Genomic DNA, 26,684 nt, shown 5'->3' with positions numbered 1-26,684 from the left:
AATCTAGCCTTTAAGGAAGAGGCAAGACGAAAGTCATAAGAAGCCCAGTTTATCATTTTCCCCATTCATGAAGGATTCACAGTAAATATACGGAAGAAGATCAGATAAAACCAAAATGTAACTCTTGGGAAAACATGTGTGGTGGAAAACTAACATTGCACACTGTATCCCCAGCATGAAACATGGTGGTGGCAGTATCATGGTGTGGGATGTTTCTTTTAGCAGTTGGTCAGGTATAAAAGGTAAAAATTTTAAATGTGAAAAAGTGTTGAAAACCATCTATCATTTCCCTTTCACTTCACAATTATGCATTTCTTTGTGCTTGGACATCACATAAAATCTGAAGTTTGACAAATTGTGAAAAGGTTTAAGGGGTTTGCATACATTCACATGGCACCATATGTTCAACGTTTTAAATAAATAAAAAAATAAAAAACTTGGATCAAATACTCTTCATGATAAATATTTTGCACACAAAATGGGAAAGGTTTACAAACAAACATTGAAAGTGTAGTCAGGGATCGAGCATCTATCTTTAAAATGTTGTAGCTCCAGTTATCTTTCTCAGAAGCTCCTATACACTTGTACATCCAGGTCTCCATCTCTAGAGCCTCACCTTCCACGTACTCCATGACCATGCAGAGGTGACGGCGGGTTTCGAAGGAACAGAACATGGAAACAACAAAGGGATTTTCTGCAAAAGTGAGTATGTCCCTTTCCACAAAGGCTTGCTGGATTTGGTTCCTCAGGATCAGGTTTTGCTTGTTGATCTTCTTCATGGCAAACCGTTGGCGTGTCTCCAAATGACGCACCAAGTACACAGCCCTAGTTCACATGAAAAAACACACACAGCATCCCTGGTCCATTAATGTGAGCATCACCTGCATCTAAGCACATGCTCATGGGCAGATTAAAAAGGATGCTACATTGAGCTGCTTACCCATATGCTCCGTTACTGATCAGCTTGATGGTCTGGAAGTCTGCTTCTCCTGGTGGTTTTATTGATCTGATCTTTCCCTGTGGATCACAGAGCAGCTACTGTGATGTATATGATTCAGGGCGAGCTTAACTTGTTCCCAGAAATGCTAAAAATGTTAATTCCACATGTGAAACAAGCTCTCTTTGGTCTAAAACCCATGTTTTTAATGTTTTTCTTTTAAATTGGAAGCTTGCCTTATGCTAAAAAGAAAGCAAAGAGTGATAAGGGTATCCCTTATCACTCTTTGTCAGCAGGAATTAGCTTAATTAGTTGCATCCATGCTGAGTAATTAGAAAATGGGGCAATGGGGTTACTAAAAAACTGTAGAACAGATGCTGCCTTTTTAATCTATCACGAATGCAAAAGCAGTTTTCCCAGAATCTATTTCTGTTTGTAAATCTGATATCTTTACCTACACTGGATAATTTTTTGAAAGGCGTTATTTGGACACATTCCAAACTAGCAATGAAAATCTCTTTACACTACAGGTCTATTAAAGCATGAAAAAAAGTACAAGTAGTTCTATAGTTAAACTATAGAAACATATTTTAATTTCCAGATTTCAAACCTGACAATGGTCCATCCATCCATCCATCCTAAAAACCACCCTCCTCCCACTGATCTTCAGCGTGACCCCCAACTGAAGGAGGCACTGCTCTGAATGACTGAGAAAACATTTTGAGTCTCACCTCTGTCGAGTCGTCTGTTTCAGGTGTTAATGGTCCCTCACTGTCGTAACTTTCCAGGTTCACCATATCTGATAATAGACAAATGTTTGGTTAAGTCAGTTGGCAGTCATTTTCTCTCCCAATATATTACCCTTTTACGTGGTTCTGGTCCCTAACCTTCTATTGGATCTCTTGTCAGTCCCAGCTGGCTGATGATGTAACGTGGAATGTCAGTTTTCATAAGATGTCCCTCCTTGGCATGGTCCTCTGCTGCTTCCAGTAGATGGTAAAACTCCTCTGGATTAAACTCCTGGAGACCAGAACAGTAGGGTTGGAACTGGTAATATAAGCAAGTGTAAACTTGTAGAGCTTCTTATTAATTAGTGTATTCAAAATAAAAGGTCAGTGCTTCTAGGGGAGCTCCAAGATTTCTTTCTGCAGTCTGAAATGTTACTACTGAGCGATATAAATTCAAAGTTTTGTGAAATGGGTGTAGAGATTGAGCTTCTTTTGAAGTTGTACAGCTAAGCCCAAAATATTCATACCCCTTGCATATTTAGGTTTAAAGTAATCATTTTACTTTGCCAACATGTTGCTTCCGACTGAAAGGAAGTAAAAATAAAATTTTTGGAGTGGCCCAACTAGAGCTGACTTGAATATGATGGAGAATCTGCAGAGGAAGCTAAAGATTAAGGTGATGGCAAGAAAGACTTCCAGCCTCAAAGACCTTCAGCTCATAACCAAAGATAAATTGTTGAAATACTAGTAGAAACATCAAAAAAGCTGGTCAGCAACTGTAAGGAGTGTTTTTTATGCAATGCCAATAGGGCGAAGGATGATTTTATAAAAAAATTATATTATTTTCTAGGGGCCAAAAAAATCCAAAAAAATCAATTTACACAAGAATCCCGATTCCAATTTACTACGATTCAAAATCGATTTAACAAGTCTGAAAACCGACACAGAAGAGTCAGCCACCACCGGCAGACCAATACATGCTGCAGCGCTTCACCAAACTATGTTCCAACTTCGAATGGGCAAAAAAATAATAACCAGATCTTTCGCTCCCTTCATTTCAAAAGACTTACGAGGGGTTCATCTGCATGTTGCAGACAGTGGAGTCAAGGTACAACATACCATTCTGTAAGTTTTTCACAGCTGTGCCACAATCTAAGCAGCATTGATTAATGTTTAAAACGTAATAAATGTGACAAAAACACTTTAATGTCTCCACTTGTTATTCTGTCTTGCAAAGCAGACTGGATGAGATAATGAGGATTCTTTCCCCCCCATAGATTGAAGCCAAAATCATTATGAATCCAATCATTTTTAATCAAAAGTCGATTTTAAATTGAATCGTAGCCTCAAAAATCAGATTCCCACCCATACTATTTTCACATTGTTTTATTACTTTTTGAGAAATGCCAGTCTCATTTCCTATCCCAAACAAATGTCTTGGGGGAATGATAACAGTTTAAAAACTAAAATCTCCCAGTGGAATGATTCATTTTAGGCTTAGCTGTACAAGCCTGCTGCTGCATTTACAACATTATAAGATATGTTACAGATACACCACCATCCCTCGTGCTCCCACCTACTTATACAGTCATTTTAAAAAATTTAAATATGCATTCTGAGGCTTGTCTGTCAGATTAAAAGTACCCTTTGACCATAACAACCTTTAAGCAGGTATTGGATACAGTTTTCATTAAACTTGTATTTCTGTATTAAAACTTTTTATTGGTCTGATTAATATTCTACTCCAAATGTTATTTATTGGCGATAAGCAGAAAATCATTATAATTAACAGAATAAATATCGCTCTGTGTGTAAGTACTCTATATAGGGTTTACTTAGTGAATTGAGTTACTGAAGTAAATAAACTTTTCAAAAACATAATTTATTAAATATGACGAATGTTTTTTGTTGCAAATTATGGACTGGAGCCAAAGTTCTTAAACAGTTGTGCACCTACCAGATGGTAGTTAGGTAGCCCTTGGTTATAATTATTTTTTTTTTAAACAACCATTTACAAGACAAATACAATGCTAAACCGAAAAAAGATACAATGTTTAAGCACCAATCTTTGTTTTAAACAGAAATCACACAAAGGAGCAGTGCGGTAGGGAATATTCCCAGCACTCCTTGAATGAACTGAAGCGGGCAACAGTTGAACCATGATCATCTGCTAGGTCACCAGTTCACCTCCGAAGTCAGAACTTGGATCTGGGAATGACAACTAACCCAACCTAACTATGTTTGATTTGCAAGTTGGAAAACCATTAGGATATGCTAATCGCTTAGCCCAGTGACAAGCTAACCACTATTAGCAATACTAGCTAGCAATTTATTTCTTTGCAATTTATGTATGTAAACACAAACTTAAACCTTTTCAGTAGCAGATGTTACACAGTTCTTTTATATAAAAAAGGAACTGATGAAACACAGAACATCCAAGGTGAAAATATCTTCTAATATTATTTGCTTCATTACATTTACCCAAAACATTTTATCAGAATAGTGGCAGGACATTGACTTGGACATTTCAAAATGTAAATTTGATCCTTCTTTAAATATGCTTTGTGTGCAAGTAAAACCGTCCCATTTCTCTATTAGCTTACAGACAGAATTTTCTTTTAGTGCTTGCCAATATGTTTATTTTATTTTGTCCTTTCTTGTATTTAAAAAAGTAGCAGACACTATGATGTTGCCTCTGCTACCGAAATGAATAATTATGGACCTCTCACAGCAGGGGGGTAAACAAAAGTATTTTATGTTTCCTTAAATCCTCTTATATTATAGTTCTAAAGCGGAAATTGCAATCAACAAAAACTGGTAAGACCAGGTCAATGTCTTACATACGGGTCAATGTCTTACATACGCGACAGATTGGAAATTACTCAAAAAATTCTGAGTAGTGCATATCTGCAAATAAAGCCCAAACCATGACACGACCTTTACCATCGTTCATATAGGGGATAATATCATCCTACTGACTCATATTTATTTTAAATATCACATTGATCATTGATCATATTGAATTGCTTTATCCAAAAAATAGAAGAAATAAATATATAATACTGGGCTTTTTGTACCTTATAGGTTTATTACCAAAAAGGGCTCACAAACACAAACGGTTCTGCGTAACTGTGTCAATTTTTATAAGTCCTAAACATCTTATTTGCACAATCAATTTATCCCATGATAAGTTCCTACAACAGAATTCTACAAGTCAGTTGTTATAAGCCTCATAAGCCTGTACAATTAATGCAACGTCTGCCACCATCATAGAATCTTGTTACTACTGACATCAGGAAAATGACAAGGACAAAATAATGCAATTCAAAAGCAGTGGCTAGTACATTGGGACAAAAATCAATTCTTCATGACACTTTTTCAGCTGTTGTACCCAGTCCAATTCAGCATGGAATGAGTCATGTGGGGTTGCAGAGTTGATATCCTCTTATAAAACAGTCAAACTAGGCTCTACAGATAAACACCCACTTGGACATCCTCCAACATTAAATAACACCACCGTTACAATATGACTGACTCAGACTGGAAAGCAGCCAATCAGAAGGACTGCTGGAATTAGCTATACTGTGGCAGGACAAATTTTAATCTAAATGCAAATGTCTTTGCCCAGTGCAGAGTCTTCCACCTATGGTTTTGCCTGTTTTGATTTTCTACCCCCTCCTGTGTAAAAGATCAGGGTACTTAAAAGCTTGAAAATCAGTATACATGCACATGTTTATTTAGTAAAAAATCAGTTTTCCTCAAGTGACAAGAGCTTTAAAATGCCTTGTAATGAACAGTGTGGCTGGAGGAGGTCTAAGATCATCGCAGCAAAATTAAACTTACCAGACACTCTAAGAGCCTCGCAGGTCGGGAAATGATGATTAGAAGCTTTTTCACCAGCTCTGTGACAAAGGCTACTTCAGAGCTTTCAGAGCGCTTAAAGGCCTAGCACAGAGACAGAGAGAGTAGCACAAACATGCACATGTAGAACAGCAGTCTACATTTTTGAATAAGGATGTTTAAGCATGATGTATGAGAAAAATCCATACAGAAACCCCAAAAAATGTGTTACAGTATGTGGATTTTGTGGAACATTTAGATCTTTAAAGTATGCATGACACTTTAGATGTGCTTCTCTTTCTAAAAAATTGATGTATACTGAGAACAGGGAGCTGGAATTCACAGTGTTCTGCTGCCTCATGTCCAAGTACATCATTTTCCCATGATGTCAAATTTTTGTTTTATTTTTCCATAGTAAAGGATTAACTGTTCAGCTGGAAATAATTTTCAAGCCCTGTGAGTGTGCCCAAGTGGTCAGATAATAATTAGACATATTAATCAGACAGTAAGTGATGCCATACATTTCCCTTTCACGTTCTAAGTATCTGCTTAGCATAGTGCAAGAAAAAAATTGTTATTATTGGGTCATTGGTGCAAAAAGTGTTGATTTTGTAGCAGTGGTGTATAATATGTGTGGTATACAGGACGTCTGAGAGCTGTGGCACACGTGATATGATTTTTGGATATGGATGGTGACAAATAAGTATGCTGAAGTGTTAAATGAGTAGAAAGAAGATGTGAGAGTGTTATTTTTCTGTGGCTTTGTGTCTTCCTATCAAGTGATTCAGTCAAGCTAACTGAAAAGGGTTGGGAATTCTATGATATGTTTTATCTACTCAGCCAAAAAACATGCTCAATTAGCCACAGTTACCTACATCTAAATGGACTGAACTTATATATTGCTTTTCCAGTCACAAAGACCACTCACAGCACTGTACACTACAGCCACATTCATCAAGCTACTTTAACTTACGTCATGAAGCAGCTTCTCAAGATTCTCCTGTAGTTCAAAGAAATAGACAGAAGTGATGAGGCCCTCGCGTGATTTGGCCAAGCAGTCTCTGGCCAGCTCAGCTATCTGATGATGGATGAAGCTGAGGACTCCGTCGGCCAGTGGAAGATCTCTCTCGGATGAGAAGGCCTGGGTGAACTCAGCCAGCCTCTCCTCCATCTGTGCTGTGGCCTGGTGGAGCAGACAAGGTGGGTGACAATGAAAGCGTGAGAGGAAAATGTGGGGGAATAGAAAGTGGTAGGATTAATGAATGAGATAGGATCTAGAAAAAAATATTCTTTGAACTAAAATTAACAAAGCTGCTATATTAATCATTGTGACAGTCTTACTCTGCGGACTTATATTTATTATATCACAATGTCTGTTTTTGCTGATTAACTTTTATAAAAACAAGCCCAAAAAGGTCCTTCTACAGATGTATTCGTTGGCAAATTCTCAGCTTGATTTTTATCACTGTAAAAGCTTTAAGCTAATTTCCTCCTTATATCAACCTCAGGCAGAACGTATGAGACGAGATAACCAGCCTTTATTTAACAATTCAGAGCTGTGGGAGAGAGCAAACCAGTAAAAGGGCTTAGTAGCATCACATAATATGATTTGATATAGTTTTATCAGGTGCCGAGCTCCCCTCACTGGATGCCTGATATCAAATTTGTTCAAGCAGGAAGGAGAGCCAATTTATAGGATTTGCCATGAGAACTGAAATGTTGCTTTACTGCTTTAAAGGGATTATTCATTCAACTACAATTAATTTTATTCTTGCTGAAAAAGAAATTTACTGTGGAGCAAATTTGAATGTGTTTCTAATTGTCATAGTCAGCATGTTACCTTTGGAAAACGTTCTTTGTACACATGGTTCATCATGACGATCTCATTGTCATAGCAGGAGGAAGAGCGTCCCGGGCTGTAAGAGGTAAAAATGGCTTGATATAGTACAAGAACATATTAAACAGAGATGCACTGAAACATCAGCCGTCTTCCAGAATCAAATTTTAGCTTGATTGGACCTGAAGGGTCATTGGCGTGTCAGAAACTAAATAATTTGATATTTTAATGATTAGTGAATTCACCATCCCTAAACAGAACAAAATCGCAGTAGCAGCTATTCTCTTCGGTGTGGAAATTCTTAACAAGGAAAGAAGACTCAAAGTTAACAATTTTTAGTATCAGTGGGTTGTTTAAAATGAAATCAGAGGAAGCAAAAATGTGTAAGAAGTTGTGTAAAAGGAAATGTATTTTCTAACAGTGTTTTTCAACCCCAATCCTGAAGGCACACTGCCCTACATGTTTCAGATGTTTCCCTGCTTCAGCACACCTGATTTCCACTAATGGCTGATTAACAGGCTTTTGCTGAACTGCAATCATCTGAATCAGGTGTGTTAAAGCAAGGAAAGATCTAAAACATGCTGGGCAATGTGCCTTGAAGACTAGGGTTTAAAAGCACTGGCCTATGAGACACCAAGACATGTCTGTGGTTCATTTAGGCTTCAAGAGAGAACAAATCTTTGTGCAGATAACAGGAGGACTCAGAGTTGCTGTTTTATTCTATAAGCTTTCGACCTCTGTCTTTTTTCTGGACCTGGAAATACCATTAGCTTTCGCTCTCTCTCTCAAACACACACACACACACACACACACATAATGTTGCAGTTGTTTGAGACAAATCATAATCAGTTACAACTGGCACAAATGCTTACAAAAATGTAAATTAGCAAACAAATTCTGATTTGTTCATCATAATTAAATTAATGTATCTATCTCTTACATAATATGTACATTCCTCAAAATCTGCCCTTATGCCAAATGGTCCATCCTTTTTTGACATTTGCTATGAAAATCAGGCACCACATTAAAAAGACACCACATCTTGTTACTTATAATCCTAAATCCTAATAATCCTGCTTAATTACGGCTAGAATATATCGTGGTCAGCACTAAAACAATGCTACTCTATAGTGCCTTGCAAATGTATTGACACCCCTTAGACTTTTTCATATTTGGTCACGTTGATACCTCAAAATTCAATGCATTTTACTGTGATTTGTTGTGAAAGACCAATCAACAAAAAGCCCTGCACAATGTAAAATGGAAGGAAAATGTTCCAGTGTGGCATGTATATGTATTCAGCCCTCTTTACTCTGATACCCTAAAATAAAATCCAGTTCAACCAATTCACCAGACTAGTAAATAGAGTCCACCTGTGTGTAATTTAATCTCATCATAAATCCTCAGAGGTTTGTTTGGGAACTTTAGTGAACAAACAGCATCATGGAAACCAGGAAACACAGCAGAAAGGTTAGGGATCAACTTGTGGAGAAATTTAAAGTAGGGTGAGAGTCTAAAACAATCACCCAAGCTTTGAACATCTCACAAATGTCTGTTCAATCCATCTTCTGAATATAGAAACAGTAAATATAGAAACAGTAAAGTTCAACAGTTTGTTCATGTAAATGATAAATCATCTTTAAACTCCAGGGTTAATTGTAGAGTACCACAGAGTTCGGTACTTGGGCCAATTCTCTTTACTATATGTAACAGTAGTTAAGTTGTACAATTCCACTTGCTTTATGTATAAGTGCAATGGGGAAATAGCGTCCCCCTCTCGGTGTGGCTGGTTATAAGCTGCTGGCTACGGTGTATTCGGTGCCAGTCTGTGAAAGCTGCACAGAGGTGAGTTGCGTTTTTCAGCAGAGAGCATAGAAAAACATTAGCAATCCATAAAACATGTCTTTATGAATTATACACATTGAGAGTGGTGGGTGCAAACTGGATGTGTACTTGACACCAGTTTTTGCACTTTCAGTTTGTTAATATAGAAAGACACCTCTGCATGCTAAGCTAACTGCTAACATGAAGCTCTGTTGTAGTGTGCTGTACGAAGCTGAAGACGATTGCACTGATACGAACCCGTTATGTTCTCATGCAGGTACACACTTTGTATTTATTCTTTATTGTACATTGTAATTTTTGTTTAATAATCTGGCCAGTCTGTGAAAGCTGCACCAGAGTGTGCGTTACGAAGCTGAAGCGATTGCACTGATACGAACCCGTTATGTTCTCACGCAGGAAATAAAATGTCTGATCGACCAGAAACTCCTTGTCTTCCTTCATTAAAAAATCACACAACGCAGAGTCAAGGGGTTATTTGGTCTGCTCTGAGACTTTGGAGTGCAGCAAGAATCGGTTACATTGGTGTCGTGACCCGAGCTTCTGTGATCCTGTTCAGCGGTGGGGCCGTCTATTTCCTGGACAGTGGTGGGAGTCGCCACGTGGACTGTGTGGGAAACCCGCCATTTGCTGTTTCCGTTGGGACATTGAGGTGGGATTCTGTACTAAAAAAAAAAAGGGGGAAGAATGGAAAAGAAACCCTACCTTGTTTAACAGAGGCAGTAGCAGCACTCCAAAGGAGAATGAAATAGAAGAGCTGCTCAATCATGGCAGATTTTCCCAGTTTTGGCAAAGGGAGGGGGAAGGTTAGTTTTTCCCCGCTGCATTCAGCTGGCAGGGGTAGGGCAGGTGGGCTGATAGCTCCAATTTCATCCACGCCCTGGGCCATCTTTGTTGAGTCACATGAGGAATCTGCTGATGGAGCCTGTGATAATTTACATCATCCCAAATCAGACACCGAACCCACTACAACGAGCCTTTATGCAGAGATAGCAACACAAATTGGGTTTTCTATGGGGATAGGATTGCATCTTGTATGGGTCTCGTTTAGGCTGGGAATGGGAAACAGTGGGATTGGGTCTGCCAGTAATGTGCTCTCAGAACCTTCACTATTGAAGTGATTGTAACATCTGATGTTAAGAGCCTGTTTGTTTTAGAGGGATGGGAGTGAAGCATGCAGTGTTCAAGAATGGGAGAAAATTATGACCTATTTGAAAGAAAGGGGTACCAGTAGCTGAGCAAGTTACGAAGTGCTAGTAATTGTCGGGGAGGGCAGAGAGATAGTCAGGTAGGCCATACGTAGTAAGCCATCCTTAACCTTAAGGTGGGCCCAGAGCCCATTTTTGAGATCCTAAAACAACACTTTAGTGACCACTGTTTGTTCAAACATGCCTTTAGCTGATTTTTACGCACATTACCTAACTATGGTGAGACCCTTCGATTACTGGCTGCGGTTGAACAGAGCCATGGACCTAACAGAAGACTGCCTCAAAAGACAGAATAAGTCCTTTGCATACCTGACGAAAAAAACTGACTGCAATGTTCATTCGTCACTGTCCAGATTCGGAACTGTCTTTAATTTTCAAGTGCAAGCCTCTGCAGCAGTGGACAGCTGCTGACGTGCATGAGAAGTTGCTGGAACATAGCAAAGATCAGAAGTACGGCCCTCAGCTTAGTGCATCCAGTGCCTTAAGTTCTCACCAACAAGAGGTGAGTCCTCATATGCAACAAGTGACATCCAGTAGTAAATATACAGCACCATCACCAGCCTCTACCTCAGTACCCTCTGTTGGACTTAATGCACAAGCGCCTGCTGATCGTCTTGATCATGTGATAGCCCTGTTAGAAAAAGTTCTGGAGGGGCAGCTTCGACAAGCAAAGCTACCTGCTAAAGATGATGTCAGAGGTCATCGGAACCAAACACAAAAAGTAATGCCTTGTGCAATCTGCAGTGACACTGAACACTCTACCTATTACCACTGTAGAGTCAATGAGCTGTGCTTCCTCTGCTATGCTGCTGACCACACACGGGCTCGGTGCCCCAGGGCCCTACCTACCAAAGCGAGGGGTTGGGAATAAGCTGCTCAGCAGCTGGGAAACTAGTTGGCCTACATGTGGAGGGGGCAAGTGTTAGGCCGGAAGTTGCCCCTGAACAGACTGATTTTGCTGATTTGGAGTCTATATACCACACCGTTTGTGAGGAACGACAGCTAGGACGTCGACCAGTACTTCAGAATACCCAAAGATTAAAACAGCATGACGAACTGTTCTATGAAAATGTGACTCTGGGTGGCAAAGTCTCTGTTAAAGCAATGCTCGATAAAGGTTCCATGGCCTGCACCCTCAGCAGCGATCTGATGTCACAGCTGTTACATCATGCAGTATTGCAGACCTCCACCTTGCAATCCACTGATGTTATTCTGATTGGTTGTGGCGGTTCAAGAACAGTTCCAACAGGTGTGTGTGATGTTGCAATGGAGATGTATGGCTGCAAAGTTGTGGTGCCTATGCTGGTGGTTGCAGGACAAAGTGAGGACCTTATTGTAGGCAGCAACCTTATGAGGTATTTGGTTAATCACCTGAAGGGAAAAGGAGATTTAGGGGAGACATGCAGCAAGACTTTGAATGTTGAGGATACGTCTGCTAAAAATGTGTTGAGCTTAATGTTGGAAGTGGTGGTTCCAGAGAGTGTTGGTGATAAGATTGGAACTGTCAAGATAAAGAGAGCCATCACCTTGGAGCTTTGACTGAGCACCTGGTTTGGGGCCGGCTGCAGCTAATAAATAGTGAGGAGGTGGGCCGTATGTAGTGATAGAACCCACCGCAGCAAGGTCAAGGCCAAGATCAGTTTGGTTGGGAGAACAGTGGCATATTCTGACCAGTGATGGGTGGCTCCCTGTAAAAGTGTTAAACCCCTTTGATAAGCCAATGACTCTAAAACGAAACCTGAAGTTGGCGATGTGTTTACCTGTGCTGGGTGGAGAACTTCAACCTCACTGGCTGCTACTTACAGCAGAATATACAACTGCCGACTGACTCGGCACAATGCAATGATGAGCAGAGTCTAGTCACTGATGTCTCTACCCTTCCAGATCAATCCATCTTCACAGCAAGTGACAGGTGGTAGTAACCCTTGCAGGCTGTGCTGCAAATCTGGGGCTGTATGATATTGATATCGACTCATGTGCCGTGGCAACAGCTAGCAAAGAGCATCTGGTCAACCTCATAGCCCAGTTTGAGTCCATCTTCTCACGAGACAAGCTAGATTGCGGCAAAGCTAAAGGCTGTCTCCATCGGATTCGAGTGGTGGATGACGAACCGTTCCGGTTGCCATGCCGACGTGTGCCACCAACTCATTATGAAAAACTTAAGACAGGCTCTGAATGAAATGGAAGAACGTGAAATAATTCGGAAGTCTTGCAGTGAGTTTGCATCACCATTGGTCTTAGTTTGGAAAAAGACTGGTGATTTATGAATTTGTAATAACTTTCGCTGGCTTAATGCTAGAACTATCAAAGATGCCCACCCACTTCCGCATCCAGCTGATGCGCTGGCTGCTTTAGGAGGGAACAGATTTTTCTCTACAATGGATCTGACTTCAGGTTATTATAATGTGGAGGTGCATGAGCAAGATCGTAAGTACACAGCATTTACGTCGCCATTTGGGTTATACGAATATAATCGTAAGCCACAAGGATTATGCAACAGTTCGGCAATCTTTATGAGGATGATGTTGGGCATTTTCGGAGATCAGAACTTCCTCAGTGTGCTGTGTTATCTTGACGATGTCCTGGTTTTTGCCCCCACAGAAATGGCACTGCAGCGCTTACATATGGTTTTCCAGAGGCTGCAGGCTCACAATCTCAAGTTGGCACCAAAGAAGTGCTATTTCCTGAGGCAGTCCGTGAAATTTCTGGAACACATTGTTAATGCTGAAGGGATAAGGTCAGACCCTGACAAAATAGCATCCATTACATCCCTTACGGAATCAGACCTCATGGAAGAAGGTTCAAGTGTTCCATCCCAACAGAAGGTTCGCTCGTTCTTGGGAATGGTAATGTTCTATCAACAATTCATTCAGAACTGCTCATCTATTGCCAAACCTTTGTTCCGGCTGACATCTGGGGATAAAGGTCCTCGGGGTCCGAGAAAAAGGCGCCGGCTGGCACGTGCAAAGCTTCGTGAGGAGGATTGGACGGATGAATGCAGGACAGCTTTCTGTGAGTTGAAGCAGGTATTGTTGGATCGAGTACTCCTGTCCCATCCAAACTTTGAGGAGCCCTTCCTTCTATCTGAATCAGAAAAGCTTTATTGCCAAGTACGTTTTTGGACATACAAGGAATTTGTTTTGGCGTAGTCGGTGCAATACAATACAAATTAAACAGTATAAACATATCTACAATATAATATAAATATATGTGCACAGTTTTAGTGAGTGAGAGTAAGTATAGAGCAGTATAAGATGCAAGAGCAATACAACAGTGCAGGTAATCATTGTGCAAGTAAAGCAGGAGTCCAAGCTGAGCGTTAATGTAACACATAGAGTTACAGGTTACAGGTGTCCTGTCAGCAAAAAAGGAAGGGGGGTGTGGGGGAAAGGGAGAGTGTCAGGGTGGTTTCCGGGCTTTGTTAACCAGGCTGGTGGCAGATGGGAAAAAACTGTTCTTGTGGCGTGAGGTTTTGGTCGGATGGACCGCAGCCTCCTGCCAGAGGGGAGAGTCTCAAAGAGTCTGTGACGGGGTGGGAGGGATCAGCCAGAATCTTCCCTGCCTGCTTCAGGGTCCTGGAGGTGTACAGTTCCTGGAGCGACAGTAGACTGCAGTAGAATGCATCTGTTGATGCTTCCAGCAGTGGTCTTGGTGCATTGCTGTCTCAGGTTCCTGCTGGGGCTTCTACATCCAGGCCCATCGCCTTTGCCAGTAAGACACTCAGTCACGCACAGTCCAAGTATCCTGCACATAGGCTGGAGTTCTTTGCGTTGAAGTGGGCGGTGTGTGATAAGTTTCATCATTGGTTAAGGGGTCATCCGTTTACAGTATGGACAGATAATAACCCTCTGACTTACATACTGTCTAAGCCAAGATTGGATGCATGTGAGCAGAGGTGGATTGCAAAACTAGCACCCTTCCAGTTTGACATAAAATACATTCCTGGTCCTAAAAATGTGGTTGCTGATGCACTGAGTAGGGAACCCTTTGTGCAGCCCAGTACCTCCCATCGCTTAATAACAGTGCCATATTATGATCTTCTGGCTGAGGCAGAAGCAGTTGTCACGGGTGGAGTACAGGAGGCCTTCGGATGGACTGTTCACTCAGCCGAAAAGACCCCAGGCGATGGCCAGCCTATTTTTTCTCAGTGCACAGCTGTTGTGCAGGCTGGGGGAATGACATCTTCTGAGGTGGGAGCTGTTTTCCAAGTTTTTAGAGACCATGACTCCAAGGTGTGGAAGCATGCTTTTCTCCTGCCTCAGTTCTCCCAGACTGTGGTCACACCAGATCTATCTGATTCTGCAATCTTATCACAAGAAGAATTAGGGAGGCGACAGCGGTCTAACAATGCATTGTGTAGGGTGATCTTCTATGTGGAAAGGGGCCGGAGACCGTCAAAGAGGGAACGAGCTAATGAAACGGTTGATACAAAAAGACTTCTGAAAACATGGACCAAGTTGACTGTGAAAAATGGTGTACTGTATAGAGTCTCTAGGAATCCTGTAACAAAGGCTAAAACCTACCTGTATGTTGTTCCACCGGCCCTGCGCTCTACTGTTCTGAAGGGGGTCCATGATGAAGCGGGTCACCAAGGTCGACGAAGAACCCTTTATCTTGCCCGGCAAAGATTTCACTGGCCTGGCATGGCTAAACAGGTGGCAGAGTATGTGCAGTGCTGCAAACGATGCGTTATTAGCAAGTCACCTTAGCCGGAGGCTAGAGCACCATAGGAGAACATCAGGACATCAGAGCCCCTTGAACTGGTTTGCATAAACTTTTGGTCAGCAGAGGACTCTGCAAACAAATCAGTGGATGTGCTTGTGGTCACTGACCACTTCACAAAGATGGCACATGCCTTTTTATGCCCCAACCAGTCTGCTAAAGCAGTGGCGCACCAACTGCGGCATAACTACTTTTGCATCTATGGCTTTCCTAAACGATTGCACTCTGATCAGGGAGCGAATTTTGAGAGTGCGCTAATCTCAGAATTGTTAAGTGTTGCTGGTGTCCAGAAGTCCCACACAACTCCATATCACCCAATGGGGAATGGTTCCTGTGAGCGGATGAACCGCACTTTGGGCAATATGATTCGTGCTTTACCCCCAAGAGCTAAGCAGAGGTGGCCTGATGCGCTGAAAGCCCTCACGTTTGCATACAACTGCACCGTCCACGAGACGACTGGCTATGCGCCATTTCTGTTAATGTTTGGCAGGGTGCCGAGACTCCCGATTGATGTAATCTTTGGTTTGGTCATTGACCATCATGACATCGCGGATTATGATCGATATGTTCTGACATTAAGGAAAGACCTCAAGGAGGCTGTGGAAATTGCACAAGAGGTGGCATGTAGACAGTTGCAGCGCCACACAGATCTCTACAACCGGAAAGTTAGGGGATCCCCTCTGGAGGTTGGTGACCGCGTCTTTTTGGCCAACAAAAAGGGGCGTGGCAAAAGAAAACTTGCAGATTGCTGGGAGAGTGTTGTCTATACAGTTGTTGACAAGAATGGCACGAGTCACACATTTAAGCTGCAGAATGATGCCACAGGGCAGTGGAAGGTTGTGCACCGCAACCTGATTATGCCAGTGAACTTTCTCCCTCTCGTGGATGACTCTTTTCAGGATGAAGGGGGTGTGTCTTCTAACTCTGGCTCGCTGATGGTTGATGGTGATGGAGAAGCTGTCTGCGATGTGTCTGTGACATCTGTTGGGTACAGGACAGAAGCTTGGGTTTCTGATTTACCATCTGAGGTGTCTGACAAGTTGCTGATGAATGAGGATGCTCAACTGGAAAGCGCTGTTATGGAGGTGCCATCCACTGCTGAATGTGACACAGAATGTTTGCCTTTGGTTCAGGTCTATGGCTCACCTGAAACCATCACTCCCACTAGAGACCAAACTGTTGTTGACGGGGTGGGACGGACTCATGCTAGGTCAAGGGTGGGAAGGTTACTTAAACCTGTTTCTAGATTGATTGAGATGATGCATCAGAAGACTGAAAAGGTTTCTGTTCTGTAGGGTGCTAGTTCCTGTTGTTGTGTCTGAAATGAGAATTGGGGTTTCATAACTGTGGGGATGTTTTTACGTTGATTTATCTCTGTCAGGATGACATATGGTTGCAATACAGTAAAATATGTAATGGGCATATTATTATTTTTTGCTTCCCTCATGCATGATGAAGGGGTCTGGCCATCTTCTTGTGCTGATTCTTTTGAGAATAGTCCTCTGACTGGAATTGTTTTTGTAACCGTACTGTCTGGGATTGCTGAGTTGATTTATCACATTTTAATAGCTGTGTATGAGCTATTAGGAACTGTCTGTGTTTGTGTTTTTGTTCTCTGTTCTTTTCTGGGTTGCTGTGGTGTACCTGGTTTGGTTTTTGTTTTTGTGGGTGCAAGTGGAATTCAGCAGGGGGGAATGTAACAGTAGTTAAGTTGTACAATTCCACTTGCTTTATGTATAAGTGCAATGGGGAAATAGCGTCCCCCTCTCGGTGTGGCTGGTTATAAGCTGCTGGCTACGGTATTCGGTGCCAGTCTGTGAAAGCTGCACCAGAGGTGAGTTGCGTTTTTCAGCACAGAGCATAGAAAAACATTAGCAATCCATAAAACATGTCTTTATGAATTTATACACATTGAGAGTGGTGGGTGCGAACTGGATGTGTACTTGACACCAGTTTTTGCACTTTCAGTTTGTTTAATATAGAAAGACACTCTTGCATGCTAAAGCTAAATGCTAACATGAAGCTCTGTTGTAGTGTGCCGTACGAAGTTGAAGTCGATTGCACTGATACGAACCCGTTATGTTCTCACGCAGGTACACACTTTTTTTGTATTATATTCTTATTATTATATTCTTTATTGTACATTGTAATTTTTGTTTTAATAATCTGGCCAGTCTGTGAAAGCTGCACCAGAGTGTGCTGTACGAAGCTGAAGCCGATTGCACTGATACGAACCCGTTATGTTCTCACGCAGGAAATAAAATGTCTGATCGACCAGAAACTCCTTGTCTTCCTTCATAAAAAAAATCACACAACGCAGAGTCGAGGGGTTATTTGGTCTGCTCTGAGACTTTGGAGTGCAGCAAGAATCGGTTACATATATATATGCTTCCAATCGGTCAAATTATCAGGCAGCATGGGATAAATTTTCACTGTTACGCTGATGACACTCAGCTTTACTTATCCATAAATCCTGATGAGCCCAACCAGTTAGATAGACTACAAGCATGTCTTGAAGACATAAAAACTTGGATGACTTTAAATTTTTTGCTTCTAAATTCAGACAAGACAGAAGTTGTCGTCTTTGCACCGGAGTCTTCAAAAAAGAAACTGCTTAGTCGATCACTTAACCTGGATGGCATTAAATTGACCCCCAGTAATAAAGTAAAAAAACTCGGTGTTATTTTTGACCAGGAATGTCATTTAAATCCCATATTAAACAGGTTTCTAGAATTTCCTTCTTTCACCTCCGGAACATTGCCAAAATTAGAAATATCCTGTCCAGGAGTGACGCTGAAAAACTAGTCCATGCATTTGTTATTTCAAGGCTGGACATATTTCTCCTATTTTAGCTTCCCTTCATTGGCTCCCTGTTAAATCCAGAATAGAATTTAAAATTCTCCTCCTCACATATAAAGCCCTAAATGATCTAGCTCCATCATACATCAGATATCTGATTGTTCCATATGTTCCTAACAGAGCACTTCGTTCTCAGACTGCAGGTTTACTGGTGGTTCCTAGAGTCTCTAGAAGTAGAATGGGAGGCAGATCCTTTAGTTATCAGGCTCCTCTCCTGTTGAACCAGCTCCCAGTTTTAGTCCATGAGGCAGACACCCTGTCTACTTTTAAGGCTAGGCTTAAAACTTTCCTTTTGGATAAAGCTTATAGTTAGATATAGTTAGAGTGGCTTAGTTTATCAGGGAGGGAGCCTTCCTACCTCCCTGTTGGTTGGAGTAAGGGGGAGTCAGGTTTAGCCTAAACCGGCTCAGTTATGGTTGAGGTCCAAACACACCCTCCATGTCTGTTACCTGTATGACCCCTTCTCTTTTCCAATGGTTATAATCAGTCTGACAGAGAGAGGTATCCCAATCCTTGTGGTTTTTAGTATAACAATGACCATCAGTGGGACCCTTTGTGGGGTTCCTTGAGACGACATTGTTGTAAATAAGTGCCGTTTAATTAAATAATCTGAACTGAAACTATCTGTGTAGTTATGCTGCTATAGGCTTAGGCTGCTGGAGGACATAACGACCACTTTCACCCTCTTCGCTACATTCTCACACTACTCTCCAATTTTGCATTATTTGCTGTTATTTCAGTTTTTAACCTTGTTCTCTCTTTTCTCTTCCTAGAAGCTACACCTGGCCTGGCTCTGTGTCTACCTGTGACACCTTTCTGGAGAGGGGAATCGTCCGAGCTTCTGCTTGCAACAACTTAATGCTCACCCTCTACCAATGATCCACATAGCCCTGTCTTTTAATGTTTAACCCTTTCTCTCTCCTAGACATGGCGATTGACTGAGCTTTTACTGTAACTAATTATATGTGCTCTTTTTCAGACTCTAACCTTGAAAACTGGCTCAGAGTTTATCTGTTCTTTCTTTCTAGGTGAAACGACTAAAGGAGCTACATCCATTAACATTTACTTTTCCTTCCCATAGAAAGTACTCCTGGATCAGTGCTTCTTTGTTGTCTTTGTGTCTCTGCTCTGTTCTCTCAAACCCCCAGTCGGTCGTGGCAGATGGCCGCTCACACTGAGCCTGGTTCTGCTGGAGGTTTCTTCCTGTTAAAAGGGAGTTTTTCCTCTCCACTGTCGCTACATGCATGCTCAGTATGAGGGATTGCTGCAAAGTCAACGCCAGTGACTGTCCACTGTCTCTACATGCTCATCCAGGAGGAGTGAATGCTGTAAGTCACTGACTGGATGCAATCTGCTGGGTTTTCTTAGATAGAAAAACTTTTTATCCAATTTGAATAAAAAACTAACTCTGACTGTACTGTTCAATTGTTAGGATTAATTGGAATGTATGAACCTGACTGTTGTGAAGTGCCTTGAGACATGTGTTGTGAATTGGCGCTATATAAATAAAATGAATTGAATTGAATTAAAGCACAACTGAAAAGCTTCTAAGACATTGTTTAATTGAAGGATATAATTATTAAAGAAGCAGCCAAGACACCTATGATAACTCTGAGGGAACTACAGAGAGCGTTAGACCAGGCTGGTTGATTTGTTTAAAGAACCACTGCTGATTGTACACTTCACAAATATCTTTTTGCAAGAGTGGCAAGAAGAAAGTGATTATAGAAAGAAAGCCAGAAGAGGTCATATTTAAGGTTTGCCACATCCCATGAAGCAGATGTGAAAGAAGGTATTTTGGTCAAATAAAACCAGAATTTTATATTTTGTGGCAGAAAACTTACTCTACACACCACCCTGAACATACTCAGCAGGGACAGAGAAGCTGGTCAGAGTTGATGGGAAGATGGACGAAGCTAAATACAGGCCTGCAAGAAAACCTGCTAGAGGCTGAAAAAGACTTCAGAATGAGGCGAAAATTCCCCTTCCTGCACAACAGTGACTATAAACACGCAGCCGAAGCTATACTGCAGTGGTTTAGATCAAAGCATATTCATGTGTTATAATGATCCAGTCAAAGTCCAGGCCTTAATCCACCTGAGAAGTTGTGGCAAGTAAACTGATCTTGAGTTATTTTACAAAGAAGATTTTATTCTTTAGATGTGCAAAGCTGATACAGTGATACCCCAAAAGACTTCGATGTAGCAAAATGTTGTTCTGCAAAGTGTGGACTTAGACGTATTGAATGCAAATGCATGCCACACTTTTAAGATTATTGTTAAAGAAAATATGACAATGAGGTTTTGGAAGTGATTTTAAGGAAGATTCTACCTGTAATGTATAATAATATACTGTACAAGTCACCTTTCATCTCTTTCTGTGTCCCTGTCAGTCTACATCCAATCAGGATGGAATCCCGGCCAAATTCATTGTTGACACTATACTCAGAGCCCAGGGAAGTGTTTGTGATATTTAGCCGAGTTTTGCCTGATTCGCATGTTGACGTCAGTGGCTATTGGCACTTAGCCTTGAGAGAAGTAAACAATAATTGTTTTCCATTTCTTTGCAAAGATGCAATTCAGATATTTCTGTTAATTCTGGAGCATTAATGAAGAAAGAACAAACAAGATGAAAGTGTTTTTGGCAGCAGACACTGTTTAATCTCTTGGCGTGCTGCTGCTGATGGTGTTGCTGACCTGAGACTGCGGGAGCGCGGGCGCATGTGGGGGGAGCAGCGGCCCCCGTCGTCATCTGTGATGCTTTCAGTGCTGCCAAAGTGTTTGGATAAGAAGTGGAGCTCATCCATGGTGGGTTGGGAAGGCAGCTGATGCAGCCGCTCCTGGGAGGAGCTGGAGGACTGGATGGAGAGAGAAGAAGGGAAGGAGGAGGAGAAGAAAGGGGAAGAAAACGAGGATAGGGAGGAAATTAGTTGGAAGCAAAGGGGAAGAGTTGGCAAATCAGGATGAACGTTTGTAGGAGTGAAGTCCAATTTGGAAAGATTAAACAGATGATGGGCCAGAAAATGAGTGGCAACAAAAGACGTGGAAGAGACATGCAGTGACTGAAGCATAATAGGCGAGGCTCTAAAAGCTATATAAATACAGTGTCTCTAGATTGGGCCCCGACAGCAGGATGACAGACCACAACTGAAATGTTAATGAAGTCTTCCTGTAAGCCTCAGAGCCAAACTCATGAATCTGTCCATCAAAAGACCTGGTCCCCATCCAATTATCTGTCTGACTAAGATATCGATATCGCTGATTTATCATAGGTGACAGACTGATTCAAAACGGAAAGGGTGGGTGATAGGGTGGGAACTAGGTCTCTTTGTTAATTACATACATGCTACGGTTTTACCTTTAACGGGAAAAAGACACATGATGCAGGTAGGTTTCTACATGGCCACTAGTCGCACACAGTTTTCACTTGTCTAACGTCTATATTTTGTTCAGGGCTCTAAATAGGTTTTGAAATACCTTGTGGTAAAATTATTACAGTTTTGGTTTAACCATTTAAAACCTGTGGGCTTTAATTTTGAAAGCAAATAATTCCTGTACTCCATCCTGAAAGACCTGGCAGTTATGGGATTTAGTCGTAGATTTATGGTTTGTTCTTGTTTAATTTTTCCCATTTTTTGTTGGAAATAAAAGAATGCAGAAGTTGGAATTCCCCAGGTTTATCATTCAATATGGCTGGGGCTAGGGTTGTCAAAATAATCAATATTCCGATATGATTGATAGTAAAAAAAGAAATTATTTTATTTTTGCCCAAATTGTCACAGTTCTTTCAGCAGCAGCGCTGTGTGCTTTAACTCTGCAAACATGGCAGCAGTTGCAGAGTGAGAGCTGTAAATGTCTTAAAGACATTTCACGTTTGAGGTTTTCTCAGAAATGAGATACTTTTTATGTGAAATTAGCTTTTAATTTGCTGCATTAAGAAGTAAAAATGGTTCATTTACATACTGAAAGTGTAAACCTGTTGTCTAGCCCTCCTGGTGACAAATCATTTTAAAACTTTTTCTGCCTTTATGTGACCTACTATCCTGTTGAATACAGCGGGAAAACAAACAAATCTGTTAAGTGAAGAAATGTAGAAAAAAAGATGCAATAGCCTGAAGATATTAAAGTGTGTATATAAACTAAAGCTTTGATCAATCATGCTTTGTTTATTGAGGGCATACTAAATGTATAGAGAATCTGCTAACATGAAATAAAGAATCTTTATAACATTTGCTTATTTCCATTCTTTACATAAAGGGTATCACTAAAACTGTATAAAAGTATCAATAAATAAATTGATAATAAATCCACAACATTATATATGAGAAAATATGGGACAACAGTGACAGTATAGAAACTGGACGTTTCTCCAAAATGGGTAACAGCAATTTTGAAGAAGCTGCAGGAGTTTCTGCCAAGTACTGGTTGTTTTCTAAATGTGACAAAAAAAAAAAAAAATTTCCTATAAGTCAAGAATAAGGAGTATGGTTGCCCTGTAGAAGCCTTTCCTTCCAGAGAAATCATCCAGGCCTAACTAAAATCTCCCAAAGTGCTGTAGTAGGATGCATCATGGTCTGATTAAATCAAACTAAAGGTTTTTGGCCACAATACCACAAAACAGAAGACACCATCACCAACATAACATAACTTCCACACATAGTGGTAGCAGCATCATGCACTGGCGGTTCTTTTTATCAGGTGGAACTGGGGTTTTAATTGAGGCGGATGAAATATTCCAAAACTTCCAAAACACCAGTCAGTTTTGCCCGAAACCTTGAGAAGTCTGATGGAAAGCTAAAGATGTAAATGGATTTTATTTTTCAACATCACTGGAAATTAACACAGGAAGAAATTGAATAGCATGAATATCACAATATTTGTCGAAAAAAACCTATCACAATAAAGCAGCATATTAATTGTCGTATGTGCTCTACTGGGAGCCACTGTAAAGTTTCTGTACAATTTCAGAACTGCTAATTAACAGGTTATTACTAAAGATCACCAGGTTCTATGGAGCCATATTGGATGTTCAGGTCTGGGTTAAAGAAGAATGTCCAACTTTCTGAGCTGTAATCTCAACATTAATTGGGATTCAAGCTGGTGATTGGAAATTTGGAAATTCTTTTGATACATACAAATGGAGTGTAATGAAAATTCTTTTATTAAGTGCTCCAATGTGTATGACCTTTAGGTTACTTCACTCCTCAGAACATCTGTGTTAGAAGAAGAAGCTGTAAAGCCATTATCAGAAGTTTAATGGTTAAAACACATGCTTTAGGGTGATGCCTCAGAAAAAGCAGGAGGGTCTAGGGTCATAAAACACAGACTCTTTGAAGTGTTGAGATAACACTGTTATGTTCTGGTATAAATACTGTGTGTAAATGTTGATCGGGGCTCTGTTTCACTGACTAACCTCAGTGTCAGGGTCTTCAAATGCTGAATGCCTTTGAATAAAACTTATAAAGACAAAGTCCGGATTTTCTCTTGTTATGAGTCAACTTCTCTCACACTTTGATAAGAAAATTTCACAACAATTTTAGCGTCACGAACAGGATCTAACGTGCCAGAGGAAACCGCAGGAGGGGGACACGGATGCCTGGCCAGCCTGGAGACGTTGCCCTCAGTCCACCTCCATTTTACGGAGGGGAGTTCTCATGCCCGCCTGCGGCTTCTGGCCGATTGGATCCGAACTATTTGTCTTCAAATATATCTGGGTGAGAAGTTGCTCTGTATGATATAATGTATATTATTTTTTATTACACATTAACCATCATCTCCTAACTAATTAATAAGGTTCCGGAGTTGCGAGAGGGAGGACATCAGCTGAGGGCCCGGTTACCCTGTTAGGAAAAACAGGGAGGTTCTTATTGGTAACAATAAGATAAAGCAAAACACAGGGTTTTGCGGGTGGTTTTTTGCAATTTTCTACACCTCATAAAGGAGAAAAGCCAGACGGCAGACGTGCCGCTGAACAGGTAAAAAAAATGGTTCCGGAACCTTGAGGCATCAGGGGTGTCTCCTCCAGAATGAAAGGAAAAAGTGGGGATGATTGTGTTAAATGTGCTTTAATTTGGGAAGATAAGTTTGGTTTTTCACAGCGTGGAAGTTTGAGTGTAAATAAGTTAAATAGTAAAAAAAAAAAAAAGTTTAAATAGTTTAAAGTAAAACAGTTGATGGATGCAGATGGAAAAAAATAAAAGAAAAAACATAAGAAGAATATTAAAAAGCACAGAGTGCATCAATTAAGAGGTTAAAGAGTTAAAACTTTCCTGAAGGAAGTTTTGTTTGTCTTAAATATTGCAACCACTCGGAAAAGAAGGTAAAAGTGAAAAGGGACATTAGAGATGCGAAAATAAAGTTTTTTTTAGAAAGGAGTATAGTTCATGTTGTGGAAGGAAGGAAGGTGGACAACTGACTGACTGACTGATAATATTTCTGTGTGCAAAATCTGAACCTATACTAAACTTTTTCTTCAGCCTCTCTCACACACAAATACACACATATATGGGATTTGAGTTCAACATCTGCGTTTTTGAGTCTGGTCTTTAGAAACCTGCCCTTCCCATGGCTATTACACCAGAGACGCTTCTTCATCACGGCCTGAAAGAGAGAGATCTGCCTTCCTGTCTGCCTGCTGCAAATCACAGTGTGAGCTTCCACCAGAACGAAACTCAGAAGAAGTCTGGCCCAAGCCCACTGAGATGGACAACGATCCATGCTGCTGCAGAGCCAGAAGAGCGATACACTGGATTTATATTGAAAGCACATCTTATGCGGGCGGAAGAGAAACAGGCCGGAGCAAAGTTCTTTCTCCCTCCTGGAGAAGTTAAAGTGGACAGAGAAGGATTGCATGTCCCACCAACAGACTGGAAAGGGCCTGGGTTTTTTTTGGACTGATAGAGGACTGTGTGCCATGACAGTCTGACTCTGGAGCGATTTAGAAACTGATGGGGGTAACGTACAAACACATACACATTTGCATAAATCTTTTCCTATTTTCTGCAATGAAGAACGCTTATTAACCGCTGCTCATGTGACGCTTGCTTGACGTTGACAGATATAGCGGGTTAAAATATTATTTTAGTGTTAGAAAAGTATCTTTAAAAGAGTGATAACTTAGATCATTTGATACTTTCCAGTTAATTCTTTTAGAGAAACAAGTTCTCTTTTGTCGTGGAATATTCAGGGTCAATTATTATAGTTATTAAAAGTTATTAAAAGCAGAGGAAGTTACAACATCTCCAAAACTTTGCAGTAACCATGTTTTTCTATGTTATTCTCAGGACAGATCTCATGAAGGAGCATTTTTAAAACCCAGCGCATGCGTAAAACCTGATGGGTTTCTCCTTCAGGTATAATTTTCTGTTGTCAGAGTTTGTATCCCATAAATCTAATGGGTAGAGACCTCATTAAAACAGACTTAGTTCTACTGCAGATGGTCTTCATACAGTCTCTGACACAGTACTTACAGTTTGGTGCAGTTTTTGTCCGCAAGTGTTAACTGATGCTTATGGAAAGTACAAATTCATTGTTTTTCACAGCAGCTGCTGGGAAGAGGTTATATTAGGTTTTTTTCTTACCTCTTCTGATTCATGCAGCGTGTTGATTTACACTGTACCTTATATCAGGTCCTGACAAAAACTATGAAAGGCTTGGTTCTGCAGTTTCTTTTTTCTCCCTTTGGGGAAGGAAAGGATCCTGAAGATTGTCATAACAAAATTGATCAATTACAGCATTAAAAGATATGCCTGAGAAAAGATATTTTGAAAAAGAGATTGTTAAAAATTTATTTTAATTCTTGAAGCTTCAAATTTGGCCATTTGTTTGTCTTTGATGTTTTGTCTTTGTTTTCTTGAGTTGTAAATATGAACCTGAGAATATTGTTTAATATTAATATTTTACCAAATAATATTCCGGTCTGTTAAGGATTGTCCTGTGAATACCAGCCCCATTAAGGCGATGGTATTAGGACAGAATAGAAAGGTGTGAGAGGAGCTCTGACATTATTGAACAGCATAAACTCTGCACACACATGGAATGAATTCACACAATTTCTTAAAATACAAGAATTTATTAACAAAAATAAGTCAACTCAAAGTCCAACATATTTCAATCAACAAACTCTTTACTATGCTAAAACAATCCAACTAAACTACCAAGCAGAATTAAAGAATAATGAAGACTAATGGACTATGTACAATATAAACAAGTTGATTAAAGATGATTAGAAATCATGACCAAAAAGAGTGATGCAATATTACCATGCAGTGTTTATGTTTGAGAACCACGGATTATCTTGAAGAATCTGGAAGTGAAGTTAAGTTAGTCTTGGAAATAACTTAGACAATAATCAGCAACCTTTAGACAACCCTTCACAATGCAAGATCAGATTAAATATTATTTTAATAAAATAATGTTTTAAATAATGATCTGCTGAATAAAACCAACCTCCTGGATGACTAATTCTCAACGGTGTCTAATTAGCTGCCTTTATTTATTAAAATAATATTTGAAGAAATATTATTGAGTATTTTGGAAAAGAGCCAAATCTTTCTGGAGAAATGGGGCTTAATGGTGTTTACTTAGTTATCAACTTTAGTAAATGATGTTCGGGGACTATTATTCATTAGCTTGAAAACCAACAACCTTTCTGTTGACTAGCCTTAATGCTAGCACACGGGTATTTACCGGCTGGCCGTTGGGCTAACAAAG

At 40.5% G+C, this 26,684-nt stretch overlaps 1 protein-coding gene across 1 annotated transcript in view; it reads right to left on the bottom strand.

Annotated features, from left to right (window-relative positions):
• Positions 1-26,684, bottom strand: part of LOC124863878 (microtubule-associated serine/threonine-protein kinase 1-like) — a 97,913-nt gene that overhangs the window by 15,479 nt on the left and 55,750 nt on the right. The window contains exons 6-13 of the mRNA XM_047358417.1: positions 20,670-20,830; positions 7,346-7,421; positions 6,479-6,688; positions 5,509-5,610; positions 1,825-1,957; positions 1,669-1,736; positions 941-1,017; positions 617-825 (exon numbers count right to left, since the gene is read on the bottom strand). Coding sequence (XP_047214373.1) covers positions 617-825; positions 941-1,017; positions 1,669-1,736; positions 1,825-1,957; positions 5,509-5,610; positions 6,479-6,688; positions 7,346-7,421; positions 20,670-20,830 — 1,036 coding nt within the window. The remainder of the gene's footprint in view (positions 1-616; positions 826-940; positions 1,018-1,668; positions 1,737-1,824; positions 1,958-5,508; positions 5,611-6,478; positions 6,689-7,345; positions 7,422-20,669; positions 20,831-26,684) is intronic.

Source organism: Girardinichthys multiradiatus, chromosome Y (assembly GCF_021462225.1).
Source record: "Girardinichthys multiradiatus isolate DD_20200921_A chromosome Y, DD_fGirMul_XY1, whole genome shotgun sequence".
In the NCBI taxonomy this organism is placed as follows: Eukaryota; Metazoa; Chordata; class Actinopteri; order Cyprinodontiformes; family Goodeidae; genus Girardinichthys; species Girardinichthys multiradiatus.
The sequence above is the reverse complement of the archived record's forward strand: the minus strand, read 5'-3'. Positions and strand labels throughout refer to the sequence as shown.